Source organism: Desmodus rotundus, chromosome 4 (assembly GCF_022682495.2).
Source record: "Desmodus rotundus isolate HL8 chromosome 4, HLdesRot8A.1, whole genome shotgun sequence".
NCBI classification, from domain to species: Eukaryota; Metazoa; Chordata; class Mammalia; order Chiroptera; family Phyllostomidae; genus Desmodus; species Desmodus rotundus.
The window spans coordinates 8,088,379-8,108,062 of NC_071390.1; the positions used below are offsets into that span (position 1 = coordinate 8,088,379).

General features: G+C 43.6%; 1 protein-coding gene and 1 pseudogene across 1 annotated transcript in view; one reads left to right on the forward strand and one right to left on the reverse strand.

The window, feature by feature from the left end:
* The window catches only part of INPP5F (inositol polyphosphate-5-phosphatase F), a 69,086-nt gene extending 58,478 nt beyond the window's left edge, over positions 1 to 10,608 (reverse strand). Inside the window, 1 exon segment of the mRNA XM_053922941.2 lies at positions 10,281 to 10,608. Coding sequence (XP_053778916.1) covers positions 10,281 to 10,377 — 97 coding nt within the window. The 5' untranslated portion in view covers positions 10,378 to 10,608.
* A 4,439-nt stretch (positions 10,609 to 15,047) lies between these two features.
* Positions 15,048 to 15,326, forward strand: LOC112300439 (small nuclear ribonucleoprotein E-like; annotated as a pseudogene).
* Positions 15,327 to 19,684: the final 4,358 nt, after the last annotated feature.

Genomic DNA, 19,684 nt, shown 5'->3' on the forward strand with positions numbered 1-19,684 from the left:
AAGTTTAATTTACAAATCAGAAATTTCATGGATAAAAGATTCATTCTTATCATAGATCTTGGCAATCTTAGTATACGACTGTTTTCCTTCCTTGTTAAGTGGAGGATTTTCATCTTTTCACTTAAAGGAAGCAATGTGTGGCTTCTCCGGCATATCTGAGTCGCCAGCATCGCCACTCCCGCACTTTGTGGCCATTACTGAGTAAAGTAAGGGTTCCTTGAACACAAGCACTGCAGGACCTCGACAGTTTGTCTGATAAACTAAGTGACAGATGGGCAGGGACAGTATAAGATTTCACCATACTACTCAGAGCAGTGCACAATTTAAAACATAATTATTTTTGGAATTTTCTATTTAATATTTTCAGACCTCAGTTGACTGAGAGTAACTGAAACTGAGGAAAGGGAAACCTCGGATAAGGGGTAACTACTGTACTAGCCTAAGTGATTATAAGTTAATGGGTGGAACGTGCATGAGTAGGTTTAGTTTTATCCTATCAGTTTGCTTCAAAGATGATACCTGTGCCATGTACAACTTTAAACTCTTTCATGTAGTAAAGTACTACAAATTGCATAAAGATCTCATAATATAGTGAGCTGGCATTAAAACTGGTCTAGTCCTGGTTGGTGTGGCTCAGTAGATTGAGTGCCAGCCTGTGAACCAGAGGGTCGCCAGGTTCAGTTCCCAGTCAGGGCACATGCCTGGGTTGTGGGCCGGGTTCCCAGTAGGGGGCGCGGGAGAGGCAACCACACATTGACGTTTCTCTCTCTGTCCCTTCCCCTCTCTAAAAAAAACAAATAAAATCTTTTTTTAAAATAAATAAATAAAAATAAGATCTTTTAAAAAAGAATATCTAGACTTCTCTATTAAAAGAGGCATCTGATTACAGTGCAGCAAAGGGCTCGCAAAGTTTTGATCATGATCATAAAGGATATTAGAAATTGATTTTTAAACTCTACACCAACAGTTGTTCTCTATCTGAAGCATAAAGTCCTAATAGTGACATTTCAAGAAAGATCCAGTGCAACTCAAAAAAGAACAAGAGGTAACTAAAGAAAGAGATTTTCATGAAAGATCAAATAATGTCACTAGGTCCTGGGAAAACCTAATGGATACATATAAAATTATGAGAGGTGTGGAGACTACAGTACATTCAGAATAAAAATGCAGGAGGCACATGTTTAAAAGACATGGTTTGAGAATCAGTGAAGGGAAGTACAGTTTAAGTCACAACTTTCCAAATGCATTACCTAAAGAGGCTGATAATATAACCAGTTCAAACAAGGATTAGATGAATCTTCGGATAATAAATTCATAATCCATCACCCAAGAAACAGAGCAATGTGTTGAAATATGTCTCTCACATTCTGCTCTCCCAAAAATTGTCCTTTGATATAACTTTCAGATATAGGATGCTGAGAGCCAAATGAGAGCACGACTGAGCTAACAGTTGGTATTTTCCTTCCCTCACTTCAGAGCTCTTAAACTGAGACACAGAAAATTAGCACTCCCATCATTAAATAAGTGCAACCTTTCTCCCAGCTGGTGCTTAAATAAATTCCTAGCTTTCCCTGAAAACTTTGTTCAAAACTGACTCACTCTCTTCCATCTAGGATTGTTTGCATAGTCCTTCTGCCACCGTAAGTCCTCACCAACAAAAACTTTGCCTTCAAACCCACCCTCCGGTCCAATGAAGAACTGCTACTGGATCAGGCAAAGACCACCAAGAGTGGAAGCCCTGCACTCCTTCAGTCTGGCCAGTTAGGCAGTATTCGTCCTCAGAAACTTGTTTTGTTTTGTTGTTCTGAGTACCCACTTAGAATGAAGGCATTGAACATAAAAAGAGTTATTTCTGGCAAGACAAAAAAAAAAAAAAAGCCCGTAAAAGTCCGTAAGTACAGACAGCCTGTTTCTTCCATGGCTTTCCACTCAGAGAGAAACAATCAGACTACTTACACCTGGAAGAAACTTCACAGAATAAAATTTAAGAGCACCTTTCTTCCCATTTTCTTTATTAGGAAAAAAATAGATTTTTACCATCTTGGGGAAAAAAACAAAACACCGAGACCTCAAACTTCAAGACCCAGCTCAAATCTCCCACAGACCCCACGTACAGCCCTGTCAAAGTATCTTCACTCTAGAGTCTTGTGTACGTCTCTCCCCCACTGGACCACATCCTTGGCTAGGGCACACAGTGTTTCAACCATCTTTGCGCTTCGGCACAATGCCCAGCAGACAGGTCTTCAATAAATGTTTGCTGAAAGAATAAGTGACTATACGGGAATTCAGCTTTAATATATTTGGAAGGAGAAAGAAATAGAATACTACATTAGAAGGGGGAAGGGAGGTGCTTCTTTGAGAAAAGGGAATTTTTGAAAGCTGCAAAGGGGAATAAATCCAATAGCTACTAGAGAAGGAGAGACAAATCCTGGAAAACAAGAAGCACAACTGCCCAGGAGACTGGCAAACTGTGACTCGGCTAAACTCAGGTCTGCCCATCACAGCTATTCCCTGGAGGGGAGAAAAACATTTATATCTGCCATTAAAGCAATGTGTAATGACACTGTGAAGCATAATTATTATATATGCAAACTAAAAGTAAAAGCATATGGCATATTTACAATGAACTGCTTCAGACTGTATATACTGACCATTGCAGAAATTGTGGAATTTCAGTTCAGCGTAAGGGGTGTCCAACCTGTGGCCCACAGGCCACATGCAGCCCAGGATGGCTGTGAATGCGGCCCAACACAAAACCGTAAACTTACTTAAAACATTATGAGAGTTTTTTTGTGATTATGTGTCGCAATGTATTTAATGTGGCCTAGCACAACTCTTCTTCCAGTGTGGTCCAGAGATGCCAAAAGGTTGGACACTCCTGGAAGCTGATTCAAAGAATAAGATTTATAAAGAAAGTGAATGTACTGTTATTTAAGATTTTATTTATTTCTAGAGAGAGGGGAAAAGAGGGAGAAAGAGAGGGAGAGAAACATGAATGTGTGGTTACCTCTCACGTGCCCCCAAATGGGTTCCTGTCCCACACACCCTGACTGGGAATCAAACCAGGGACCCTTTAGTTCGCAGGCCGGCACTCCATCCACTGAGCCACACCAGCCAGGGCTGAATGTACTTTTAAATATCCCAATGTCAAGTGGAAGAAATGGCAAGGTTAAATTTGAAAGAACCTGAAATTAAAGTAAAGTAACTTAAAAGAAAAAACACCAAGGAACACTGACCTAAAACCAACCTGTGTTTCATTCTGCCAGCCTTTCCAAAGAAAGCAGGCAGGAGTGGGTGCTTTTTCTGAATGAGTAGTTCCTTTAAGGGTCTCACAGCAACCAGAAAGTGTGTCATTCTAACAGAGCATGGGATTTAATTAAGGTACTACCAGTATGTGTTGTGATAGTACTACAATACTAAGTGTTCACTGTTTCTCTTCACTTTTAAAATACTATTTATATATAATTATTAAGATTATCAACAGCAACTGATATTTTTAAAAACTGCTGTATTTTATCAAATATAATCTAATTCCAATGTTCTTTTCAGCTCAATTATGGTCAGTTGACACATAATGATTATGACTTAACCAGCTAATAAGTAATTATTTGTTACAGTTCTATGACATTGCTGTTACTTCTGAGACTTGTGTTTGCAATGCTAGATTTTCAAAGGTGATATTTTAAAACATATTTGAATAGGAATAGAAGTTAACAAAAAGATAAACACAGAGAGGCAGTAACACAGTTTATAAAGATCTAACATTTAAATCCCCATAAAACCTCACCAAGGTTAGATTATGGCTCTGAGAAGTCACTAAATCAATAAACAGCACAGCCAAACTAGTTTGATTTTTCCAATAGCCTAGTATTTATCTGCAAATACAACAGCTCATTTTGTCATAAATCACAAGAACCAAAATCATCAACTTTCTTTTTTTCTCTTTTTTTTGTTTTCGCATAAGGGCCAGTTCAAGAAATATAAAAATGTCTCTGGGTCCCATTTATTTTCATTCAAAAAGAGAACAAATTTGCCTTGGCTGGTGTGGCTCAGTGGATTGAGTGGCAGCCTGTGAACCACAAGGTCACTGGTCTGATTCTTAGTCAGGGCACATGCCTAGGTTGCGGGCCAGGTCCCCAGTTGGCGGTGTGCAAGAGGCAGCTGATCAATGTATCTCTTGCACATCAATGTTTCTCTCCCACTCTTTCTCCTTTCCTTTCCTTCTCTCTAAAAATAAATAAGTAAAATCTTAAAAAAAAAAAAAGAAAAGAAAAAGAAGAAAGTTTAAAATAAAAGAGAACAAGTTTACTGAATCCCAGACTTAGAAGTTAAATTCCCCACCATACTGAATAAAATGAGTAATTAGCACGATTTTTTTAGTTAGCAAGAGAGGCAGCATTCTAGCCTTCTGTTCTTATATTCTCCATTTAATCCTCCCAACAATCTCTTTGCTGCTCAAAGAGGGCCGTCCAGGGACTAGTATTACTTCAATTCATTCAACGCAATTTTTACGGAAGACCTGCTGTGGGCCAAGTGCTAGGGGTGAGGTGATGAATCTACATCTTCTCCTCCTTGCTCTGGATGAATCAGGCTGGGCAGGTAGGACAAGGGGTAGCCATTCCGCTGGGCATCCTGGAGCAGTACCAATGCGGCCAGGTTCCTGAAAGACCAAGCTGTCAGGGCACCCAGTTTCTGGCTATACCCTGGTCAGAGCAGAGCATTTAGGAACCAGTGATTCTACAAAAGTCCCTCCCCTCTTTGAAGGTAGCTGCCCTAAAGACTTTTTCTCAACCGTTCCCTCTCTGCTTTATATGCTCTGAAAAGATGCCTGTGAAATTGGATCTAGGACTCTTGCAAAGCTAGACGGAGAAAGGCTTCAGGTTGCTCATCACAGGCTGAAATAGTTCCCATCCAGGACTTATCAATGTTTCTCCACAAAGATCTACCCTATATCTATTCCCTTCCCAAACTGCAGATGTTCTAAAAACTTAAGAAGAGAAACCTGATAAACTGACTGTAACTGGAAAAACAACTAGTCAATCTATTACATAATAACATGCCCTGTAACCATATAAACTAATTTTGCAAGAAGTCAGGGGTAGGTGCTGGGTCAGAGAAACAACCCCGAGTCCCTTTATCAACCTTTTCCTTCTGTACTGATCCTCCCAGTTTGTGTGCTTTGACAAACAAGAGGCTGTAATTCTCTATTCAGGCTACACTACAGTGATTATAATAGCTAAAGACACATTCCAATATTATCCATAAAAATACAAATCCTATCATTTCATAGTCAAAAAGGTAGAAAGGTTTATAAAACATTCTTGTCAATTTTCAGGGAAATCTGGCTTTGGAGTCACATGCTGAGTTGAAGCACAAACTCTCCCCCACTTACTCTGTAAACTTCAACACACTGTCTCTCTGTGCCTCAGTCTCCTCACCTACAAAACAAGGATAATAATAAAAGCCTTCTGAGGTTTGTAGGGATTCAGTGCCTAGTTCAGAAAAGCGCTCAATAAATAAAAGTTGTTATTAACTACTATGAATCTCCATTAGCAATGCAGACAACAAAATATGTTCAAACACTTCCCTCAGTCTACAAAATCTGATTCCAAAACTGTCATCTGCCTTCTTGGAAAGACTCTGTCTGTCTCTTTCTAGCCCAAGAAGGAAGTAAAAACTTTGGGAAGATGAGGGAATATAAGTGCTTAAAAATAAGTGTTCATAAACATACAGACATGATCAACCAATAGTTTACTAGAAATACAAAATATGGGGTAAAAAGTAGTTCAGGGTATAAAAACTGCTAAGCTACTTTAAAGAAATTGAAGGATAAAGCCACTAGAAAAAAGCTGGTTATTCAACAACAAGAAAAACAAAGATTTTTACAGTATATTTAGTAATTAATTTTAAATTAAAATGTGCTATTATATTTTGTCATGGTAATTTGTGATTCTTTAGCAAACGTGGTTTTTTTTAAAGTTCAAAATCTTTTTTGTCAAAGTAAATACCAAATGATACAAAACTCTAAATACACTGACTATAGTTTCATAAAATATGATCCTGAAAAGAGATAAAAAGTTGCTATATGGATTTCAATTCCACAACTATAATTTCACATTCAAAAGAAGTTAATTTCATATGACATACTAAAAATAATTTTATTCCCAAAAAATAACTCTAAGAAGAATAGAAACACTTTTTTATGTCTCTGTAAATTCTAAATGACAGCTAGCATCCCCTCCAAAAAAAAACATTCACTGGTATTCATCATTCAGAGTATCCTCTCTCTCTCCCTTGTGTATAGGTTTATGAATGTCATGTGTGTGCCAGGTGTGCTACCGTCTTTTTGGTAAGTTACATAACACAGTCATATCAGACAAAGACACAGGACAGTAGAAGCAGTTTCAAAACTGAAGAGATAAGGCCATATTACCCTCTCCCAATGGAAGACTTTATTATATTCCTTTTAAAGTCTTCAAATCATTGTACAGTCCTTACTCTCAGATAATAAAACTCTACTCTCAGGAAATTACTGAATGTTTACACAGTGTTTGATCACTTTCCCTGGTAGAAAATAAAACAACCTAGATGTTTTTCTCTAGTGGTCACCTTACAATAGACCTAAGCATCCACCAAAAAGCAATGCTCCAGACTACTTGCTATGCTTAAAACAATAAAAATATCAGAAAAAATAACAATACTCTTCAATTCTTTAACTAGAAGGAAAAAATAGGAAAAAAATAAACAATGTTAAAGATAAGGAATACAAAGACTTTAATTTTTTTTTATTGATTGTAGGGAAAGAGGAAGGGAAAGGGGGAGAGAGAGAAAGAGTGAGAGAAACATCAACTGGCTGCCTCCTGTATCTCCCCCCCCCCCGCCCCACCGCCCCCACTGGGAACCAAATCCACAACCCAGGCATGTCCCCTGACAGAGGATCAAACCAGCAGGACCTTTCGCTGTGCGGGACACGCAACCAACTGAGCACACAAGCCAGGGTCAAAGATTTTTTTTTTAAAGGTGATGTTAAATCAGACAGGAAACACACACACACACACAAGTGGAAATGCACCTTTTCTCTCATTTCTTTCCTCACCCAGCTAGACAAAGATTTTCCACCCCAATTAGAAGATATTCAAAACAGGGCCTAAAATGAGTAATAAACAACAAAAGAAACATCCTATTTTGGTGGCAATGATCTTACTGAGAGAAAACTTGGGCTTAAATTTAATTCAGCTCAACTCAACCAAAAAAAATGCCTTCTGTGTCCTAAGCACTCCAGAGCCCTGAGATACCAAGATGAGTGAAGTACGGTTCCTTGCCTTGGGAAATGCACTGTCCCCTGAGGAAAAGGTATGGAAACTATTATTATATGGCTCAGTAAGGGCTATAATCAAAGTGTGCACTAGGTGCATAAAGCACCTGGATACACAGTAATGAGTTCCTTGCGACCATACCTCTGCCCAGGAACGCGGGTAGGGTGAGCACAGCGGGGGTGACAGCCGAGCTGGTCTTACGGAATAAACGGGGCAGGAAAAAAGGCTGTGAGTAACAAGCATTCCAGAATAAGGAATTGGTCATTTTGACTTTAACATCAATGCTGATTCTTCTGAAGTCTCGAAGAAAAAACAAAGGCCGGATTCAGATTGTTCAATAACCGTAAACATAAAAACCACACACAATGCCCACAGGCTTTTTTGGTCTTATAATACAGTCCTTTGGAAAGGATAAAAAGAACTCAGTCAGTAATCTATTCAGTTGAATAGGCAATTGGAAATAATGAAAGAGTTTAAATGCTGTCATTAGAAATAAGAGCAAAACTGGCCACAAAAGCAGAGGGAAAAGTTCCCGATAAAATGAGAAGAATTTTAAATGATTCTATAGAAAAAGATCTGAATAGCACTTATCCAATTAAAATACCATTATTAACAGCCAGTCTTTAAACAGGATTTAAGAACTGGAGAGGAGCACTATTTGGTCAAGTGCGTGCATGGGGTTCTTTACTCACTGGCTCTACTTGAACACCGGAAGATCAAAACGGGCTGTTCCTGCTGAAATATAACGGCCTCCTCCTTCCTCTAGATTTTCGGTCTGCTTCAGTCTGGGGTTGGCTACATCCTAAGAAGTGAGCTAAACGTAACTGCACAGGCTACAGCCATTTTATGTAGGAAAAAAACCTTTTAATTTGCCTTCAGGTGTGGACTTTGGATTTGTAAACAGTAACTCGAACCCCATCTAGGCCCAGGTTACCCGTGGATATTCCTGATCCACAAACGCCTGAGAGCTTCTGCAGCCCAGAAGCGCGGGCTGAAGTGCCGTCCCGCAGACAGCCAGGACACTGGCCGTCCTGGCAGAGCGGACGGACTGACCCGCAGGCAGCCACCAGGACCGGAGAGCCTCCCTCGGACAGGAACCGAGCAAACCAAACCGGACGACGACTGACCCACTTAAGACCCCTCCGATTCCGAGGACCCCTGTGACGCTACCTTGTCCCGCGTATTCGGCCAGCTCGGTTCCCGTCTGTCAGTCTTAGGGGCTCCGAGAAAGAAGAGGGTGGGCCTACAAATGGAGACGACGCAGCCCACCCTGTGCATGCACCCCCCAACTCGCCCAGACACACTGGTGACTGCAGAGGGGTTTTCGGAGTGTTTCTCATGAAACACATCGATGTCCACTCCTGTCCTCCGAGACGCACGTGAACAAGTTGGCAGTTTTCAACCACCTTTCCCTTACGGACCAGGGAGGACGAAGAAGCCAACCGTCACTTGCAGCGGAGGAAGGAGGCACCGCACAGCGTTCTGTCCCGAGAGCGGGAGAGGGTGGCGGTTTCCACGCAGCTGTGAACAGTTAACCCACAGAGCGGGCTCTCGGACGGCCGGGCGAGTTCGCAGTCTCCCTTTCCCGGGCTAAACTTGGAGCCTCACCCAGACCGGGGGTGAGGGTGGGGGTCGCGTTGGGGGAGGGCCAGGCACAATGGTCAAATCGGGGCAAACGGAGAAAAGAGAATGGCTGCAGACGGGCCAAAATTATCCAATCGACACCAACTTCTGTCCAAGAGCGTCAGGAACCTTATCTGGGGGCAGCGGTCGCTCCTGCATTCTGAGAGGAGGAAACAGGGCTTGAGAGCGAGCAAACGCACCCGAGTCTGGGAAAACGCACGCCCGGCTTCCCGGCAAACCGGCGACAGGCGACAGTGCTCTGGGGCCAGCTCGGCTCCCCCGGTGACCTCGGCGACTCCACCGGCCACGCCTGCCCGGAAGGTTCTGCCGCGGACTGGGAGTGACCTGCGGAGGACCAGATCCCCGGAAACCATCCCGCAAAGGTAGGAAAAGCGCCTTTGGACCTTTTACACTTTTCAAGTCCTACCACGTAATTCCCTCGCCGAGACTACACGTGAGCAAATGTGAAAGGCTCTGTTTCTCCCACGAACTCTCTTCTCTCGCTTCTACCGGGAGAGATGTCTGCGGAGTGAGGAAGGAGGACGGCCGACCCCGGAGGCCGAGGTGCTCCCAGTGCCCCCGGCCCGTGGGCGCTGGGGCCCGGCTGCGGGGTAACTGGCCACTGCGAACTGGTTTCCCAACGCGAACCGGTCCGCCGTCGCCTTCCTGACCCCAAACACGAACCCACAGCCCACTCCGCATCGCCCACACTGAATCGCACAAAAATATTAGAAGTCGGGCAGTACAGTACAGTTTCATTGTGACACTAAAATCAAACGAAAGGGGCTTTAAAACCGGGCGCCTGTGGGGTAGCCAGAGCGAACCACGCCCTTTAAAAAAGGGGCCAGAAACAGGTGTCAACAGTGAGGCCCCCACAGCACGCGTCACTGAACTGGGGTCGCCTCTGGCCTGGGGCGGGATTCGAACTCAGCACTTGTGGCGAAGGACGCGCCGGAGGCCGCTCGGAGGGGCAGAGGCCTCCCAGGCCGGGCGTACCTCGCTCGAACTTTCCGGCGGGAGCCGGCGGGACCCCAACTGCGGGCAGCTCGGGCCCGCCCTCCAGGGGATGCCCAGCCGCGCTCGACGCGGAGGCATCTCCGAGGGACGAGGGTCGCCGGCCCTTTGTCCCCGCGGAGGGGCAGGGACGAGGCGATCGCTCCCTCCGTCAGGAAATTATGACAGCTCGCGCGCCCTCGCTCGTGCCCGCCGCGCCCGCCTGGGCCGCAGGCGGCGCCCTCCGCGGTCGCGGGCTGAGGGGCCCGGCCGCGCCCCCTCCTCGCCCCCCGCCCCGCCCCGCCCCGCCGCGCCAGGCCCAGGGTGACCCCGCGCCGCCAGCCTCACCGGGTCGAAGCTGGAGGCCGCCATCGTGGCGGCTGCACCACAGCGCGCGTTCGCCCTGCTGCAGGATGTAGTGGTCCTTGGCTTGGAAGAGCTCCATGCCGGTCCAGGGAGCTGAGGGAGGCGGCGGCCCGGGGCCCGGGCGGCGGCGGCCCGCGGGGAGCGCGCGGAATGTCTTCGTCCGCCGGGGCCGCCAGCGCCCGCACCCCTGGCAGCGGCGGCAGAGGGAGCGCCCAGGCAGCCGGACCCGCGAGAGAACGCGCCCCGGAGGCGGTGGCCGGCGGCGACCGGCAGCGGCAGGGGCTTGAGAGGCCTCTCCTCCGGCTCCTCCCCTTGTCCGGCTCCGCCCGGCTCCTCCCCCGGCTCCTCCCCCAGCTCCAACCTTCGCCTGGCCCCGCCCCCGACTCCTGCCAGGCTCCTCCCAGTGCCTGGCTTCGGCAGCACAGCGCCTCTACTCCCTCTCCCCGGCGTCTACCCTTTCCGGCCGCCTGCGCTCCTCCTGCTTCCCCCGGCTCCCGCCCCCCGGCTCCTCTTCCTCCCTCACAGCCTCCCGGGCCTCCCTCTCCCCCGCTCGGCCGGCCGGCCTGCCGGCTTGTGACACCACGGGCAGAACCCGGTCCCGGATGAGGCAGGCTGGCTGTCCTCCTTCTTTGTGGCCTTTGGAACATAAGCCCACTCATGGGCCTCCCGTCCCATTCCAGCAGGTTATTCGTGCCTTTCACCGGCCCTGAGAAAAGCCAGGCCTACTTCCTAAATCCAGCTCAGGGCCTACTTCCTAAATCCAGCTCGAAACCCACTCCTTCCCAGAGGCACCAGCTTCCCGCCCAACCCGGCCAGCCCGTGGGGCTGGGGTGGGGGGCTGTCCAGCCAGGCTCTCTGCAGGAGCTGGGCTGTCTAATTTTGGTATTTCCTCTTAGAACCTTGGGGCCGTTGTCAACAGCAGGCATTCAATAAGTGCACGTCAACGAGGAGCATGTGACAATAGAAAATATACTACTATTAGTAGCGTGGGGCTCTAAGTAGCGGGGAGGAAGGAGCAAAGTTCAGAAGCTAGTGTGTCCCGAATTGAGCAGACTGGATCTGAGAAGACTTCATAAAATAAGTCAATTAATGAAGGGGAAGGATCTAGTCTGACAAGGGCAAGATAGCTGGAGAACCTCTTACGGAAGGAGGAAGCCCTGAGTATCCTTGAGCGGTCGCTTTGGGGCCAGCTGGCTTCCTGAACAGAATAGTGCTAGTCAGTCCCCAGTTCCAGGCCCAGTTCCAGGTGTAATCTACCTGGATCATTTCAGGAAGGTCTTCTGGTCTCAGGTGGTGGTTGAATTAAATGACCTTTCATCCCACTGTCCGTTTTACAAATCAGTGAGCCTTTCTACTCCTCTCTCCTGCCTTTTCTAATGACTTAGAGCAGCGATTTTCAACCGTTTTCATCTCATGGCACACATAAACTAATTACTAAAATTCTGTGGCACACCAAAAATTGTATATTTTGCCAATCTGACAAAAAAAAATGGGTGTAATTTTGATTCACTCACATCAGATGGCTATTGTATTGGCTGTTGTCATTTTTTCATTTGACAATCTAAGGGAAGAGTTCAGTGCCCTGGACTAAAATAGTCACGTATGTTTTAAAAATTGTGGCAGCACACCGGTTGCAAATCTGAAAACTGGGTAGACATAACTGATCCTGGGTATATATATGTGTATGTATACTCTTTCTAAAATAAAATTTTTAAAAAACATTGCTTTAGAAGAGAAGGGAAAAAGACGAAGTAGGAGACCAGAAAGCAAGGTAATGCTTTTTACCTCTGCTTTGATCAAAATGAAAGGACCCAGACGCAGGAAGGAGTCCCACATTACTAATTATTCCAGCCCACACTGATTTATTTGCTGAATTTCCATAGCACAGAAAGTCCCATGATGACAAAATGTCCTGGAATCTCTGGTAAGTACCATGCCTTCTATGCTGCCCAGACACCTCAACAGAAAAGTCTCGGGGAATGATTATCATATCAAATCATTGTAATCTGACTGAGACACAGAAAATAATAGACATAAGGTGGTAAGAAGTTTCAGTGGAACCATCAGTTTCGGATCTATGGTTGAATTCAATCATATGTTGACTTGCCTCAGCAAAAATGAATACATAATGAGAAAGCCCTATGAAGACAGAAGGTTCTCCAAATGACTTCATTATTTTTTAGTGAATCACATTGCCAGATGTGAATAAAACAATGCTATTGTAACTTTTAAAGCAGTTGCTTAATTGACTGAAACCTGACGTTTTAAACCTACAGTGGTTCCGACCCTAGCTACCTGTTAGAATCACTTGGGGCTGAAGAGTTTCAAACCTACCCATGTTTGGATCTCAGATTAAATAAACCTGAATTTAATTGTAGTGGGCTCCCGCATCAGTTTTTGGTTGTTTTTTGGTTTTGGGGTTTTTCCCCCCCAAAGCTCCCCGGAGAATTCTAATGTGCATCTGAGGCACTATTATTTCCCATTAAATTAATTGCAAAAATTTGCCTGACAGCAGCTTAGCAAAAAAGAGCAACCAACCCTTAACTAATACCATTGTGGGGGGTTGGTTCCATGGGAATCCAGAGTTAACAAGCAGAGTCCTTACAGAAAAAAAACTGACGGAAACATTTCCTGGAATCAATCTGACCTAGTTGCGTACTGTTCTCTCCCTCTTGCTCTAAATACTTGCTTGACTTTGGGGTAGGTAGAGCTCTGGCCCGGCTGAGCAGAATGGGTGAAAGAGGATATATTCTGTCCTTGACAAATATCATGTCCCCAGTCGAGGGCCTCAGCTGGCTTGCCTGTCAGGTGTTCCTGAAGCTTCTCCCTGGCTGGCCTCCCTATCCTCATCGCTCCCTTCCAGCTTCCTAATTCAAGGCCACCCTGCCCTTGAATGGTGTCACCCAGGGTATAGTGCAAAGTTGATGACGCTGTTCTGTTTTTTAAACATGAAAACCATCATACATAGTATATACCTTCTTTCTCATGTGTGGTATATTTATACTAATTTAAGTATACTCACTAGGGTGTTAGGTCCTAGCCAGTTATGTGTGATCTCAGCCAAGCCACGAAATCTCTCAGACTCAGTTTGTTTATTCATTAAAAGAGATGATCCCTAGGGTTTTTCCAGCCCTGCGATCAAAGAATGTTAGATCTTAGAATGTGAGAAAATGAGTCCACGTAGTTAAACCTACACAAATAATGAGGGCAAGTGACTCAACTTTGATGATCAGTTTGGCCTTCAATGTCAAGTTTATCACTTGTCTCTGAGATTGGGGGGTTCTGATTAAACTCTAGTATCCTATGGTGCAATTTGACTTTTGACATCATTTCCTGTCACACTTGACCACATCCTTGTCTGTGGTCTGTAAGAACTTTCTTCAGTCTTGTTTGTATGTGAGAAATCTCCCAAAGGAGAGATTAAAAAAAAAGCATATTCTGCCTTCTGTGAGGCTGCTAATTTCTTGGGTCAGCGGTTGGGGTACTTAAGGGCCCAGCACACTCGGAGGCCAATTTCTACTTTTAACCAAACATCAGCCAATTTCTCATGGATTTGTCTGCCAGTAAACACGTGCTGCTTCCTCCTATAACTTTATCAGGGGCAACTGGAAATTGTAATTACCACTTTGGAGCACTGAGACATATATAAAACTAAACAAACATAGAACAGAAAGGGGGAAGTCCCTCAGGGGACCATGACGTCCGTCTAAAAGACAGGGACTACTTTGTTTAACGAAGAAGACCATCTCTCCTTCATTTCTATACTTTGGGGGTTAAAAAATACTGGCTTTTTCATTGTATGGCCTGATAAAATAGTCAAGGACCCAAGTTACTGTTTAAAAGAGCTATAATAATTCTGTGTGTGAGAGAGAGAAAAATGAAATGTGTTTTCTGCATCTAAGCTCCTTCCAGAGGAAAGATAATAGCCTCTTACAGTGATAATTTCATACTTGCGCAAAGCCAGTTTTCTCATTTCCTTTCTGTTATGCACTTATTTTTCAATTAAAAAAGAAGATAAGACAGTTTAAAAATTAGAGAGTTCTGAAGTACAGCATAGGGAATATAGTCGATAATATTGTAATAACTATGTATGGTGCCAGGTGGTACTAGAAATATTGAGGGAAACGCTTTGTAATGTATGTGGTTGTCTAACCTCTATGCTGTACACCTAAAACTAATACAAAATAATATTGAATGTGAACTGTAATTGAAAAATAAAATTTAAAAAATCTTAAAAATTAAAAAATTGATAGTTCTAAGTAAGGTAGTTTGAAAAATGTCCAAGGTATACCATTAAATAGAAAAAATCCAAGTTGCAGAATAGTATTTTAAAATATTCCATTTGCATCTTTAAAAGGGGAGAATGGGATAGAGATTATGTTTTTGTATGTCCAGAACATTCTGAAACAAAACATAACTAGGTGTGGTTACCTCTGAGGAGTGCAAACGGAGGGGAGGTGTGGCAGTGGGAAGCAATCAGGAATGCAGGGAGAGTAGAAACTTTTCCTTGTCATTTTAAAAATAATTTTGAGAGAGAGAGAAACATTGATTTGTTGTTCCACTTATTTATGCATTCTTTGGTTGATTCTTGTATGTGCCCTGACCAGGGATCAAACCTACAACCTTGATGTATCTGTATGATGCTCTAACCAACTGAGCTACCCAGCCAGGTCTTATAACCATGTGCTTTTAATGCTTTAAAGTGTTTTGAAAAGGCATAGGTTGGTGTGGTGTTTGTCAACTCCCACCATGGCGTGTTGTGGCCAGGGCCAAAAAGTGCAGAAGGTGATGGCGTAGCCCATCAACCTTATCTTCAAATACCTGCAGAATAGACCTCGGATTCAGGTGTGGCATTAGGAGCAAGTGAACATGTGGACAGAGGGCTGTATCATCGGTTTTGATGAGTATATGAACTGTATTACATGATACAAAAGAAATTCATTCTAAAACAAAGTCAAGAAAACAACTGTGTCAGATAATATTACTCTGTTCCAAAGTGTCTCTAACCAGAAATGGCTAATAAAGTGAGAAATTGTTGAGAAGGTATCACAGGTTGTGTTTTTTAGGAGTCCTTTGTTGGGGATATAGTTCTTAAATATTCATATTTCTTTGACCATCCTTATGTTATTACCAAATGAAAATAAATCCTGTGGGGTTGTTTTTATTTTTCAAAAATTATACTACTAATCTTGCACATGTGTGTGTGTGTGTGTGTGTGTGTGTAAAACTCATTCTTCCACCACAACCAAAAAGATACGTTTAGGTAACTTATTACCTAAGGATCTGGAACCTTTTGCCTTGACAAGCCAGGAGTTCCAGACCTAGCCGTTTTTATTCTTCATACACTGCTTTTTATTTTTAGATTTCCTAATATCTTTTTTTAAATTAGATTTTATGATTTATGCTATTACAGTTGTCTGAATGTTTCCCCTTTGCCCCCCTCCACCCAGACCACCCCCGCTCCCTTAGGCAATCCCCACACTGTTGTCCATGTCCATGAGTCATGCGTATATGTTCTTTGGCTACTCTATTCCCTATGCTGTACTTTACACCCCTATAACTATTTTGTAACCACCAATTTGTACTTCTTAATCCCTTCATCTTTTTTGCCCATACCCCTAACCCCCCTCCCACCTGGCAACTATCAAAATGTACTCTGTATCTATGATTCTATTTCCATTCTGCTTGTTTATTTTGTTTTTTAGAATCAATTGTTGACAGATATGTATTTATTACCATACTATTGTTCACATTTTTATTTTCTTCTTCTTAAAGAAGACCCTTTAACATTTCTTATGCTGTTTTGGTAGTGATGAACTGCTTTAGCTTTTTTTTTGTCTGGGAAGCTTTTTATGCGTGCTTTGATTCTAAATGATAGCTTTGCTGGGTAGAGTAATCTTGGTTGTAGGTCCTTGCTTTTCATCTCTTTGAATATTTCTTGCCAGTCCCTTCTAGCCTGCATAGTTTCTGTTGAGAAATCAGCTGACAATCATATGGGAGCTCCCTTGTAGATAACTAACTGCTTTTCTCTTGATGCTTTTAGAATTCTCTCTTTAATGTTTGCCATTTTAATTATGATGTGGCTTGGAGTAGGCCTCTTTGCATCCATCTTGTTTGAGATTCCCTGTGCTTCCTGGACTTGTATGTCTATTTCCTTCACCAACTTAGGGAAGTTTTCTGTCATTATTTTTTTTCAAATAGGTTTTCAATTTCTTACTCTCTCTCTCCTCCTTCCAGCAGTCCCATGATGGGAATGTTGATACATTTGAAGTTGTCCCAGAGGATCCTTACACTATCCTCATAATTTTGTATTCTTTTTTCTTCTTGCTGTTCTGATTGGTTGTTTTTGATTCCTTATATTCCAAATTGTTCATTTGATTCTTGGTTTCATCCACTCTACTATAAATTGTTCTTTATTTCAATTAGTATATCCTTCATTTCTGACTGGATCTTTTTTATGCTGTTGAGGTCTTCACTAAGTTCATTAAACATTCTTATAAACAGTGTTATAACTCTGCATCTAGTAGATTGATTGTCTCCATTTTGCTTAGTTCTTTTTTTTTTTTTTTTTTGGAGCTTTGTTCTATTCTTTCATTTGGGCTATGTTTCTTTGTCTCCTCATTTTGGCAGCCTCCCTGTGTTTGTTCCAATGTATTAGGTAGAGCTGCTACATTTCCCAGGCTTGGTAGAGTGTTCTAATGTAGTAGGTGTCCTATAGGGTCCAGTGACATTGCCTCCCCTATTACCTAAGCTGGGTACTCAAGGTCCATCCACCATGTGGGCTGTGTACTCCCTCCTGTTGTAGTTGAGCTTTGATTGCTGTTGGCACATCCAAGGTCAGCCATCCCTGTATTCTGTCCAGGGTCACACAGCATAAGCTATAAAGGGATCTGTACATGGCTGCTACTTTGCTGGGCTTGGAGGTGCCCAGATGAGGCCAAGCTGTGCACAAAGGCCAGCTGCTGCTGGTGCTAGGCCTGGGGCAACTTAGGTAGAGGTATGGGGCTTGCTAAAGCCCGGTGCTCCTTGTTTGAGAGAATTTAAGAAAATCTGAGGTACAGGCCAAGACAAACCATTTGTATGGAAAAGCCACTAGAAACAGCTTGGGTGGGCCCAGCAGTTGGGTGGGACCAGGCTTCAGGGAATCATCAGGGCAAGGCAAACAGGGATAGTCAGGTTGATGGAGTCTCAGATATGGCACCCACCTGCCTGCTCTGTGGCTCTGTTGGAGAAGGGCTCAGAAAAGACCCCATGGCCTCTGCCTGGTGTCTTTCCCACCACTTCTGTCTGGGAATAACCTACCCCACAGCTCTCACCCTGATGACGGACAATTCACTTCCTCCATGTATGTCTCTGATGCCTTTCAATCTACTGCCCCAATGCTGGAGCTCAGAGGGAGTGAGTCTGATTAAGTCTGTGTGGGGGCCATTTAAGAGAAACTGCTTCATATGCCAGAAGTTTCTATCTTTCACAGTCTCCATCCCTACCAGTTTTTGCAGCCAGAAATTATGGGGACTTGTCTTCCTGGCACTGGAACCCTGGGCTGGAGGGCCTGGTGTGGGGCTGGGATCCCTAGCTCCTCAGATATCCCTCCTGATTTTTATCCTCCACATGTGGGTGTGGGACCAGCCTGTTCCACATCCTCGCCCCTCCTGCCAGTCTTAATGTGGCTTCTTCTTTAACTCTGCAGTTGTAGGACATCCATTTAGCTTGATTTCTGATGGTTCTGAATGATGGCTGTTCTATAGTTTAGCTGTAATTTTGATGTGGTTGTGCGAGGAGATGAGCCATGTTTACCTATGCTGCCATCTTGACTGGAAGCCCTAATACCTTAAATGCTGTCAATGTGAAGTATAGTTAAGCATATAAGCCATCTTTCTGCACTGTATACTCTTTTAAATAGACAGAGGGTTTTGTTTTTTTTTTCTTTAGCACTTTTTCTAAACCACAGGAGTGGCTGTGGCCTGTTCTTCCTCTCTGCCAATTTTAATTCGCAGGCTGATGGCTTTCTGGGGTCTGTACCACCACAAATCAATAACAATGGCCCAAATGCTTCCTGATAGATAATCACATTAGAGATTTTTCAAGGAATGCTTTGTTCTGCACCAGAAAACAAGGGCAAAATTACTTCTGTAGAAACTTGGTATTTACATCCTTGGAAAAAATTAGATTTTAAACCCATTGTTTCTTCTCTGCTTAAAGAAAAATAAGGAAGAGGGCATGGAGGAATAAACACTAATGGGAAAAAATACAATAAAATAAATTTAAAAAATAAAAAAGAAAGAAAAAAATATATCTTAATGTTTCATCATTTTGTAAAATCAGCCCTTAATTTCAAGGAAAAAATAGGGTTTGGGGTTTCCTAATACTGCTCCACCCTTTCTCTCAATCTTACAGCGATTCTTCAGTGAACGGGAGGAAGCACAGTGAAGGGTGTGTTGGGGGAAGGGTGTTGGATGAACAAAAGGAGTGGGGGAACTGATGTAGGGGGAGTGAAGAGTGGAATGTGATTTGCAATCTGCAAGATAGTGTTGTTAATGAGGCTCTGGTGGGCAACCAGAGACCGGATGCAAAAGTGGCAAATATATTTTCAAAATTTGGACCTCAGTCTAATTTCAGAAGCAGAGTGCTGTTGCTGTTTCTTGAATGATGAGATACTAACATTTAAATTGCCTGCAAATTATGCATTATTTCTCATGGCTGTTCTATGATTTAATCAAGTACAGGTTCTAGGTTGTAGGGCTAATGCTTATAAAGCTTCAACCCAAAGGGTTCAGTCTAGAGCAACATTGAAACTTTAAAAAGATCCATTCCATACAATTAAAAATAATTTGAGAAACTGGAGGTCCCTTGTGTATATTTCCCCAATACTATAAAGCCGTCAATAAGTTTTGTTTTGTTTTTTAATCTTATTTCTTTTCTTCTCACCATTGCCCTCATATAGCACAGATGTTCCCACACCTCTCCTGGCCAAACTGCTCTCTAGATTCCTTTTTTATTTCAGCTCTTTGCTGTGAAATCTGACCTCTTAGGGCTACTTGCCCTGGAGAGGCCTGGTCCTCCTTGGAAGGGAGGGTGGAAGGGAGAAACAGCAGGAGGCTAAGCCACAAAGCTCTCCAGCTGTGGAGAAAGGGGACAAGTTTATCCATCCCCTCCAGCAGGAGCCTAATTTCTCCCTTGGAACTCAGTAGAACTATTTTCATTTTGAATGGGGTAAAAAAGGTATCTTGTAAACAATTTTAATTTGGGCCCTCACATTCAAAGTTCCCAGACTAGTATCTGGACTTTTCTCCCCCTGTGATTTCACCGTGGGAATTCGAGTGTCTGGCTCAGAGGACAACAAGCTTGGGGACGTAACCGCCTGCAGGAACAGACAGCTCTGGATC